This window comes from Molothrus ater, chromosome 4 (assembly GCF_012460135.2).
Source record: "Molothrus ater isolate BHLD 08-10-18 breed brown headed cowbird chromosome 4, BPBGC_Mater_1.1, whole genome shotgun sequence".
In the NCBI taxonomy this organism is placed as follows: domain Eukaryota; kingdom Metazoa; phylum Chordata; class Aves; order Passeriformes; family Icteridae; genus Molothrus; species Molothrus ater.
This window is the reverse complement of record NC_050481.2, coordinates 10,546,186-10,557,517: the sequence shown is the minus strand read 5'-3', so window position 1 is coordinate 10,557,517 and position 11,332 is coordinate 10,546,186. Positions and strand designations below refer to the sequence as shown.

Here is an 11,332-nt window from a genome sequence, read left to right as displayed (position 1 = left end):
TCCTCTGGGCAGACAGGAGCTGGATCAGAGGGAACACCGCTCCCATGGCTACTGGAGGATCAAATGCCACTTTCCCTCAGGGGCTGCTGTCTGGGGAACAATGTTTAAACTCTGACAGATTTATGAATCATTTCATCTCCTAGACTTGTTCCTTCCCAAGGGCCTGGTGAGGGGAAGCCCATGCCAAGGTTTTGATAGCTTTTATCCCCTAGGCACTGATCCCATTGCTCTTGAAGAAACAGCATCTGTGAATTGTTTCTCAGTGTGTGTACAGGTGGAGCCTTGATGGGTGTTTTCTAATATGTGTGTTTTGTATAAAAACACCACTCTGAGACTCCTGCCTTCCAGGTGTCAGCAGTGCTGCTGTCCTCCATACCGGAATAATGGGGTATGGAGCATTATAAGGGACACTTGGCTTAATTAGAGGCTGTAAATCGGTGGAGCTCTTTGCATAAGTGCCTCAAGGGAGCTGTTGTTTCAAGTGACCCCTGTTTTTCCTCCGTGGGTGTCCAGAGTGGGCAGACAATGGCTGTGTCTGGAGTGTTAATTACTCTGTGTCCCTTAATCACCACGGTTTGTAATCCTATTTCAGTGTGGAAATCCACATGCTACAGGGTCCAATCAACACCTCTGTATCATCGCCTGCCACTCAATACACAGCTCTTAGCCACCCAGAACCATTCCTGGGGAGCTGCTTTGGGCATGCCTCGACAAGTTTTGCCAGGCCCTATTGGAAGATAGTTTAGCCAGGCTGGTCACAACAATCCCTGTTCAATAGGATGTGCATCTTTGGGTTCCCAAAGAATGTCAGGAAGGAATTGCTGCTCTGTAAAGCACATTACAGAAGAGGTAAATTGTGTTTCCTCAGAATGCTGGAAACACTTCTTGTTCTCCCCCCACATTCTCACTCCCCTGAATCCCAAATAAATGCCACATTGAAAGAAAATTATTCCTTGCATAAGGGAAAAAATAGAAAAGAACAACAGATTTTGTTCGCTGACCTCAGCATGACTCCTCCTTTGCTTACAACACTCCATTGTTCTGCCAGGTCCAGACAGCACAGGGAGCAGACTCATTTTCCCTGTTTTTAGTCCCAAAGGTGCAGTCCATCACTTATATTAAGGATCCTTGGGGTTTGGTTGTTTTGTTTTCTGGTTGTTTGTTTTTTTTTTTTTTCCCCTTGATCCTACTGAGCTGTTTTCAACAAGTGAGTTAATACTGAGGAACAAAGATGGGGCAGGAATCCCTCTCTCCTAACCTGGGAAATGATCCATGGTCTGATAAGAGATTCCCCCCTTAGGCTACATGAGATATGAGGGATAATTTTTCAGAGTGTTCTATGAGGTTTAAATTAGTAAAGGGAAAGGAATGTATGTGTTCAAGCAGGTATCTGGACTGGTACTTTTGGAGCTGTCATGCTCTGTGCTTACAAAATGAACCCTTTTTGTCCTTTTAGGTAAACTGGAACAAGTGGTGCTTTCCTACAGCAGCTGGAGAAGGAAGAACATCCCTACTCCATCTCTGTGACAGCAAGATACACTTTGGAATGTGGAGAAGAAAAGAAGGGGGCAACTGCTAAGGGGATTTTAATACCAGAGACTAGAGCTGAGACACTCATCCCATAAATATTACCTGAATGATGTCACTGCATGCAGCTGGCTGGAAGTCGGTTCCATTAGCAGCAATTGTTCAATCTGGAGCAGGTCCGTGTCTCAAACAGCTTTTATCCTCCCCAGAAATCAGTCTGTGTGATGGGAGGGATGGTCAGGTAATCTCCTGGTAGCTACAGGAACTCCAGCCCACGTCAGGAACATCCTAAGGAAAAGTCGAGCATGTTTACAGCGATGTCGGAGTCGTTGGCATCAGAATAAACTTGACAGAAGTGTTGGCCGTCATCACTGGCACTGCAGACAGGGACTGTGCCTTGAAATAGAGCTTGGCAGAGCCCAGCACTGCTGATGGCTCGGTGGAGAAGGCGGATTTACTTTTCCAGCCTGTGACATTTCATAAACATTTTCTGTTTGTTGGAACTGTGGAACCTCACCAGGTCAAACCCAGCACTAATCTGTCAGAGTTACCACCCCAGACTTTTGTCTCCAGTGTGTATACACATCCAATTGCTGCACTTTGGGATTGTCCCGGGACATTTATCCCTTTGTGTTTATCCATGAGCACGTTGGAACAGCCCCACAAAGCCTCCAGACGATATTTATTTTGTTTTTTCTGGTCCTGAGGACTCCATTAAGCGGAGAAGCCCTTTGATGCAGCCTTTGACATAGGGGGTTGATCCACCACCTCCTTCCTCACCCACCGGGGCTTCGATTCTTTCCACAGGAAGGGAGGTTTGGAAGTGCACATCCCAAAACCACTGCAACACCGGGCTGCACAGAAATCTGTCGGTCTGAAGTAGGACACGGAGGGGTTTGAAATCCAGACGGGTCTTTGGGAACCCTCAAGGAACAACATGAGGAGAGTCCCACAGAGTTACACGGAGAGTTTGATCCATGAGGGCTGAGCATCCTCAGGCTGCTCCAGTCAGGTCAGTGTTCATCTTTATCTTGTATCAGGACACGGGAGCGCCGTGGGACAGGCGCTGTGGGGACACGGGAGCGCTGTGGGACTGAGGGTGAGCGGTGCCCCCCCCATCGTCTCAGGGCGCGCGCGCGCGGGCTCGTCGCGGTTGCCAGGGCTCGGAGCACTGGGCGGGGTGGAGGCAGAACTCGGCTGGCCAATCAGGACAGACCCGGCCTCAGTCGGTGGCCAATCGCCGCCGGTAAACAACACTCCCCTCCGCGAGGCGGGGAAGGGGCGGGGCGAGCGGCTCCGCCGGCCCATCAGAGGCCGGGAAACGCGGGCCAATCCAAGCGCGGGAGGATTTGGGCGGTCTTTTCAAAACTGATGAGGCGCCGCTGGTGTCCCTTTAAAGGCGTGATACGTCCCTCGCCGTGTTCCTCCGCGCGGCCTCCCCGCCCCGCCGCAGCAGCGCGGTGCCGCTCCGATCCCCGATGTGCTGGAGCTCCGCGGTCCGGCCGCGCCCTTTTCCGGACCTCGGGGAGCAGTTGGGGCGCGCTCGGGCCGCGTGAGTGTGGGGTGGACTATTTGACTTCCGTGTGCCGCCTCACCGGCGGGGATCGCTCCGCGCGGGACAACAGAAGCCGTGGGCGGGGACGCGGCGTCGCCATCTTGCAGCGGGGCCGGGGCCGAGGCGGAGGGGAGCGGCTGGGGATGGTGCCGTGACAGTGCCGTGACTGTGCCGTGACTCCCCGCGGGGGTCCAGGCCGCCCTGCCTGGATGCGGGGTCAGCGGCCGAGCCCACCCCCGTCCGCGCGGTGACGGGAGCCGGGCTCGCCTCCCCCTCCCCGAGCGGTGAAGGGCTGCGGGGGGGGCCCGGTGTCCCCTCGCCCCCGGCCTGCGGGGCCCCTTTGTTTCCCTGCTGCGGAGGGGAAGGAGGCGAAGGGAAGGGAAGATGAGCAGCGAGGCGCTGTGGCTTTTCAAGCAGCTGAACCTTCATCTGGAGCTGGAGGGGAGGTTCCAGCCCCGCGAGAAGGGACTCAGCCTCATCGAGGGGACCGCCGAGGTGGGTGAGGGTGTCGGGGGGCTCCTCTGGGCAGAACGAAAATTTCAGAGAAAATTCCGGCTAATGGAATTTAAAGCGCGCTAACTGCAGAAAGTTAATTATTTTCTCTGTATGCGCCGCTTGCCTTTTGTTTTAATTCTGTATTCGTCTGTAGGTATTAACGTTACCTTATCCAAGCGCTACGACTTGCAGGGCAAGGCGTTTAGTACTTTAGGTGTTTAGTATTTATTGTTTAAACTTGGAGTGAGCACGGGAGCGAGAGGTTGTGTATTGTTTCCATCAGGGGAGCTTCCTGCCGCTGCAGAGGAGGTGGGATGTAACAAACAGGGAAACCACTGGCTTTTCATTGGCCCTGTCTGGGGAAATGAACCCAGAACCGTTCAATGCTGAGCAGCAAAATGTAAATAGACCATAAACATCTCCGCGTTAACGACCAAAGTTCCTTACTGAGTTTGGGGCAGGCTTATTATGTGCCTTCGGGTGCTTATGAGTTCTTTGGGAATAGCCTTAATATTTAACAAAAAAAAAAAATCCCTGAGATAAGTCTGCTTATTTGTTGTGAAAGCAGAGCTGTTGCTTAAATATTGACATGCAAGGAAGAGAGCTGTGTGGTCATTTTTAAGGGCGGGAGTCACTGTGCATGCCTGCAGTTGGTGACTTATTTAAGTCTTAAATGTGTCTTAAAAGAAGCAAGTGGAGAGCAGGAGATGTGGTTGTGCTGGCTGTAGCACCAGTGAGACTCAGGACCTGGCTGTAATCTCTGAACCGTGGGTGTGATTTGAGTCCTAAGTGTCTAAATTTATTTTCTTTTCAATTCAAGTGAAATAGAGTATTTAAGGAAAAATTTGCTCCTGTTTGAGCTAAATAAAAGGGTATTTAGGGAGTGAGGCACGGCAATTGCTGCTGCCACAGAGTAATTCTGAGTTTGCCTCTCTTGCCATAGAATGAGAACACTCTGTGTCCAAGACAAAGGAATGCCAAGGTGGAAGATCTTTGGAGTCTGACCAACTTCTTTGGATTTGCAACGGAAACGTTTGTTTTGGCTGTCAACATTCTGGACAGATTCTTGGCTCTTATGAAGGTATGAGTGTGGCTCTTGATTCAGCAGCAGCTCCAAGGTCTCCTTTGTGAACCTGGAGTTGAGTGCAGTTCCTTTCACCCCTAAAGACAAGTAGCAGCTTGATTTACTTCCTCTAATAAATCTGTAACCATCACCATATAGGTGTCTGAGAAAGGAGGAATTAAGGGAAACAAACCAGTAAGTGTTAGAGGCTGTCTCTGGGCACTCTGCTAAAGCTTAGCTTAGCCTTGGGACCAACACCAAGTGATCATTTCCTGGTTGTTTGTGCTGCTTTAAGGCAGGAAGCTTGGACTGAAACCAGTTCCTCATTATTAGATCAGCAGAAAAAACGAAGTTGCATCACTTCTCTGGTCGGACTGGCCTTGAAGTGTCATGGAATGTACAACGGTAGAGGGGAGAGAAGAGCAGGGGCAGGAACAAGCTGTGGAGGGATGGGGCTGCCCAGAACAGGCTCAGACTGGATTTGTGTGGGCTGGGCGAGCACTGCCGCTCGGAGGAGCAGGGAATTGCAGTTCCCACCGCGATTTATTTGTGTCCCGGTGGGGAACAACCTGAGGAGAGGCTGCTCAGCTGTGTGACTTCAGTTCCTCAGCCCCAGCGGATTGGTGCTGCCTCGTGGCGTTTGCTCCAGCTCAAGTGAGGGGACTGCTTATGGCTGGGGGAGGAGCAGGAGCTGGCCAGCACCAGGTTTGGTGGAGATGATTCCAAACACACTTGGTGTTGAAGCCCAGTGTTGCTGGGGGTGATGCACTCATGGCTCTTACTCTGGTTTTTAGGTGAAACCCAAGCATTTGTCTTGCATTGGAGTTTGCTGCATGCAGCTGGCCGCCCGCGTGGTGGAGGAGGAATGCAATATCCCGTCTGCTCACGAGATCATCCGGATCAGCCAATGTAAATGCACTGTGTCCGACCTGAAACGGATGGAAAAGATAATTTCAGAAAAGTTGCACTTTGAATTTAAAGCTACTACTGCCTTAACCTTCTTGCACTTGTACCATACTATTGTACTCTGTCATACCTCAGAAAGGTGAGCTGGTGGTGTTTGCTGAGCCCCTGTTAATCCCCTCTGAGATGATTGCAGCCTTGGCTGTAGAGGAGGCAGCTCCTCAGTTCTTGCTTCTTGGTGAGGGAATGCTTGTTCATGCAGACCCTTCCTTCTTCTCTTGGATGTCTCACAGGAAAGAAGTGTTGAATCTGGACAAGTTGGAAGCACAGCTAAAAGCTTGCAACTGCCGTCTAGTGTTCTCTAAAGCAAAAGTGAGTAGAAGCAGTTGTTTGTAGCTGCTGAGTGGGTTTGTGGTGGTTGTGGTGCTGAGTGCTGTTTCCTGGTCCTTTCAGCCATCTGTCCTGGCCTTGTGCCTTCTCACTCTGGAAGTTCAGACTCTGAAATCTGTTGAGCTGTTGGAGATCCTTCTGCGTGTTCAAAAGCATTCGAAGGTGAGTGTTCTCAGTGGGTTGTTTGAGCTGACACTGTTAATGATGGGTGATGTTACATTTAGGGGTCCCTTAAATGCATCCCTAAATGTGTCCTTACAGGTTCTGTTTGGCTGAAAGAAGCAATTAAAAAATAAGCTTAAATGTATAAAATCAGAGGAACTGCTGACCCAGTGTGTATTCAATGCATGCTTTAACAGGCAGCTGATGAAACTTCTACAGCTCTGGCTGTGTGGTCTGGGGAAACTTGAGGTCTGTTCTGGGACTGCTGGGCTGCTTATTCTTTTTGCCTGAATAATTAAACCTGGGGGTATTATTATTATTATATTTATTTATTTATTATTATTATTTATTTATTTATTTATTTATTTATTTATTTATTTATTTATTTATTATCACCTAAGGGTCTTCTCCCTGGATGGAGGTCAGGCACTGAACAGGTTTCCCCCCCAGGGAATGGGCACAGCATGAGCCTGGCACAGCTCAAGGAGCATTTGGACAATGCCCTTGGGTACAGGGTGGAATTGGTGGGTTTGTCCTGTGCAGGGCCAGGAGTTGAACTCCATAATGCTTGTGGATCCCTTCCAGCTCAGGATATCCTATGAACTAAAATGGGATTCATGGCCTCTAGCTGTGTGCTGCCTCCCTTGATGGCCTAGAAGCAGCTTTTTACTCTTGCAGTCAGATGGAACAACCCCAGTTTCTAAACGGATACAAGTAGTTCCTTAAAGTACTATATTATTCTATTTTAAAATGATGGTTTAAAGTTTTTTCTTCTATTTTAAAGCAGTTTAAAAAACTTCACTTTGATTTGAAAATGGAATTTTAAAAAAGTTTTATTCCATTTTAAAATAGAATAACCTTTGTTTCATTTTTCCTTTGGAAGTGATAAAGAAAACGGTAACAAGGACTGGCAGGCAAACTGTCAGCCTAACTCCACCTTGAACAGGGGCTTGTCTGGAAGGTGTGTAGGAGTTGGTAGCTCACCTTTAGAAGCAACTTTGACAAAGGTATCACAGTTATGACTCACTTCTGTCTTGACTGATATTTTTTCCCAAGAAGTTAAAATGGAGGCAGGAGTTATCCTTAGAGCCTGTGTGTTATGGACTAACTAACTTCTGGGTTTTGGGTTTTTATTTTCAGATAAGTGATAGTGACCTACTTTACTGGAGGGAGCTGGTCTCTAAATGCCTGGCAGATTATTCTTCTCCTGAATGCTGCAAGCCTGATCACAAAAAACTGGTTTGGATTGTTTCGAGGCGCACAGCCCAAAACCTACAAAACAGTTACTACAGTGTTCCTGAGTTGCCAACGATCCCAGAGGGTGGATGTTTCAATGGAAGTGAGAGGTGGGTAACACTTGGCGGCTTCGTTTGTGGGGAATTCTCCTTTTCCTCTGTATAACTATGGCTTAATCGCTGCTGCTTGGGAAAAAAAAAAGTGCTAGCTCTGACAATATTGCTGAACTTGGAATATGCCTTCAGCGCATGGCGAGAAGGGGGAGCTGTTGTTGTTCAGCAGTTCTTGGCCAGGTGGGGGGAGGCACTGTTGGGTTTAAGGAAGGCTTGCAAAGGTTTTCAGTCTCCTGAAGGAATTGATGCTTGCTGCCTGGAAGACTGGCTTCTTGATCAGTAGGGTGTTGTTGGCATCAGGAGGATTGTGCCTTGTTAGGATTTCAGCTTTAGGAGCCCTAAGGAGCTTTAGGCTGAGCAGCATTTAGATGCAGGATGTTGCTGCTAGCAACACAAAGTGTGCAAGAAACGCCAGGATTGAGGAGTGCTTTTCCACTTTGAAGGGGCTGTGCTTTGTTAAAATTACCTTTCCCACTGTTCCTTCTAGTGAAGACTCCTGTGAAGACATGAGCAGCGGGGAAGAAAGCCTTAGCAGTTCTCCTCCGAGTGATCTGGAAGGCACCTTCTTCTTTGAACTCAAACCTAAACCCAAGTGGCAAACTCTCAGCTGTTGCTCTTAGCACTGAGTCTGGATTGTATTAGGCTGAAGTGTTGAATGCACCATAGAGTCTTTTGGCAATAATAAATGAGGTGGTGATCTGTAAACTGTATTAAGGCAAAACTTGCTGTGGTATATCAATGCTTTGAATGCCTGCCTTGGTTTTTTGTTGTTGTAATTTCAAGGAATTAAAAAAAAAAAAATTCAGGTCCCCAGATCAGCAAAAAAAGAAAAAAAAGTTGTTGTACAGTTCTGTTGTCAACAGCCATGAATGTAGTTCTGTACCTAGTGGTCCAAAACCCTCAGCAGCTCAACACCTGAGCTGATTTCAGGGTCTTGTCTGAGAAGCATGGAGCAAGAGTGAGAAACTTTCCTGAAGGTTAAATGGGAAGCGGAAGCACTTGGTTAATGGAAGAAACTTGCTCCATGGGTGCAGTCAAGCAAGGGAGGGGCCCAAGAGGAACTGTGCAGTTGTTGTCCTGGGATGTTCTCAGGATTCCACATGACAGAATCCCAAGCTTGGCTTGATTTCAGTGTTGACCCTGCTTGGAGCAGGAGATTGGACTGCAGTCCCTCTCGAGGGCACCTCCACTCCTGGAAGTGGTGTTCTGGGATTAGATCCAAGTGGCTGGGTGGGTTACATGGAGCATGTATGTGTGTACATAGTGCCAGGCTGGAATGGTTTACTCTCCAATGGGCCCAACACTGAAACTGCTTTTCCTTTTCAGCAGGGTCTTGAGTTGTGTACTCTAAGTAGCAATTTTTGAAGCTTGGCTTTTATAAACTTCAGGGATCCCTATTTCACACCAGGAGTATGTGTGGTAAGCAGGAGGTTTCTAGTCAATATAGTTTTCACTTTGAGATAGTATAAATTGTGTGGCCAGGAGTAATTCCATGTTTTCTTTAGTACGGATGTTTTTACACTGAAATTCACATAGTATACTTCAGTGTGTTTCAAATCCTAACATGTCAATCCATGCTATTAGCTTAGACTTCTTAACTTGGTAAGCCTTGCTAAGTCTACATTCCTTTGAATATTTAACCCTTGTAGTTGTTTTTCAGTATATTCATGTTATTGATTGAGTCATAATCAGACTTGTTTGCATGCTGATGTAAAGCAGTTAGTGCAGGAGAAGTGGAAATTACGCCGTAAAGTATCAGGTAAATGTGATGGTGAAGTAATTAATGTAATGGTTTTTCTTCTGAACTTTGTTATCAAAGCACAAATTCCAGTCTAATTGTGTTTCTCCCTGGTGAGGACATGGCTAAAGCAGACTAAAGTAGCTCAGATTAACAGTGTGAGGTGTGGTGGTGCCAAAGTAGAAATGAAGGAGCAAACAAGCTAAAAGCTGTTTCCTAGGTGCCAGCGTTGCTTTAGAAAGGTAAGAGTGATGCTGTAAGTCCATAACGGTTACGTGGTTTCAGTTTTCTAAAAACACACAAAAGTTTACAAAGAGTGTATATGAAAATGTAAATTAAAAAAAATGTACAGAAAAAAAATTTAAAACAAAAAAACGAGCAGAAAATACTGTATTTTTTTACATTGTATGTAACTTTTTGTAGGTCTGTGTCATGTAGATAGTAATTTATTGTGTACTCTGTATGATACAAATACTGTACCTCTGAAGACTTCTTGACTTCTTGCTGCAAGTCTCTGCTCACTTCAGGAGTGCTTGGGTAAGGAATCTACTGAGTCTTGTTTCAGTTGAGAATAAAAATAAACCAAGTGCTCTATTTGTTACCTGCTGTGAGTGGCAGTCGATTCCTTGAAGCTTTTGGCTTCCTCCTTTTTTTTTTTTTTTTTTTTTTTTTGGGGAGACTGCAAAGCACTGGATGGAAATCTCACCTCAGCATGAGAAGCTGGGCTGAGGTATCCCATGCTCATTAGCACGTCCAGAGCCCCTGCCAGGGGTTAAGGGTCATTCCAGCTGGATTCTTCTGGGTTCTGCAGGAATTGTCCTTGCTGCTGTGTTTGTGGTGAAGCCTGGTTACCACATCTTGAGGTGCCACTTGGGTTCCCCTCAGCACGGCACCCTCCTGGCTCGGGAGTCAGCCAGAGGGAGTGCACTGTGTGGGTGAGCTCGGGGCAAGGTGGGAAGCCACGGGCTGTGTCCTGGGCTTGCACAGTTTGGGTGTGCCATCCAGCCCCTTTCAAGTCTGTTCCACATGGAGAAATGGGCTTGGGAGAAGGCTGTGGGCTTCACTTCTGTGGTTGGAATGATGTAGGCTCACCTTTGATTCTGCCAGGTCAGGTGGCTGTGGATCTTCCTGAGGAGGTTTGCCTGGCTTCCCCCAGAGAGCGGGGATTTTGGTGGTTGGCTTGTTTAGCAGAGGTGTGCATGGCTTTTAGGTGCTGTTTGGGGCTTGTGGTCACGGGGGTTTAAATGCCTGCTCCTTTTCAGAACTGCTCTGTCAGTAAGACTGGTTTGGGTGGGGGCTGAGGGGGCTCAAAGGCAATAGTTTTGTGGGGAAGCCATCCCCTGAAACCAACTCCTGGCTGTGTCCACTTCCTGGGATGTTGCTTCCTGTGCTGCTGAACCTATTGGAAACATAATGCTGAAAGTTCACACAGGTTTCTGAGAGCATCTTGAAATGTCATCCTGCTGCTCTCCTCCAGCTGGACTGGGCCACAAGGGTTCTGTAGTGGAAGCACTTCTGTTCCTGGTGAGTTGTCATTGCATAATTAAAGAGTTATAACAATGGCCTTTTAAACAGGAAACTTGACTTCCCCACCACTTGATGGCATGTGACAAGTGACATGTAGCAATAAAGCATTCAGAATAAATCAGTGCGTTCAGACCCTGGTCCTTAACAGCTCCCCCTTTTTTTCCTGATGGAATAAGAAGAATATTCCTGTCAGAGCTTAGAGCACTCTGAATTTAGAGCAGCATGCACTAAAGAGCTGAATGGTCTTAGGCCATCTCTTTGCTTGGACTAACAGGTGAGTGAGTTATTCTTGTGATTTCACTTGTCTGTCAGGGCTTTGGAGCTCAGCAAAATGAGAATCAGTAAATGTTTGGCACATATATAGTGTTATTTATCTTAAAATACATGTTGCAGCTGTGAGGTGTCACATGGCTATGCTTTGTGGTGTAAGCCTGTGGCTGGTGTAGTGCATCTCCTGAAAGCAGAAAGTTGCCATAACAACTGAATGAAATCAATTAGAGTAATAAGCAATTAAAATCTCATCCTTAATGTTGCATAAACATGGCATTTCGCTCATGAATTATTAGCGCTCTTGCCTCTAGACCTGTTCTGGTTCTGATTTGCAATCTTGACCATTTTGAATT

At 47.3% G+C, this 11,332-nt stretch overlaps 1 protein-coding gene across 1 annotated transcript; it reads left to right on the top strand.

The window, feature by feature from the left end:
• The first annotated feature begins 3,207 nt into the window (after nt 1-3,207).
• On the top strand, nt 3,208-9,783 carry CCNG2 (cyclin G2). Its single transcript, XM_036381630.2, has 7 exons — nt 3,208-3,577; nt 4,521-4,658; nt 5,435-5,685; nt 5,837-5,915; nt 5,997-6,095; nt 7,236-7,441; nt 7,932-9,783. The coding sequence occupies exons 1-7, from the start codon at nt 3,467-3,469 to the stop codon at nt 8,062-8,064; spliced, it is 1,017 nt and encodes a 338-aa protein (XP_036237523.1). The 5' UTR covers nt 3,208-3,466; the 3' UTR covers nt 8,065-9,783.
• The last annotated feature ends 1,549 nt before the right edge of the window (nt 9,784-11,332 follow it).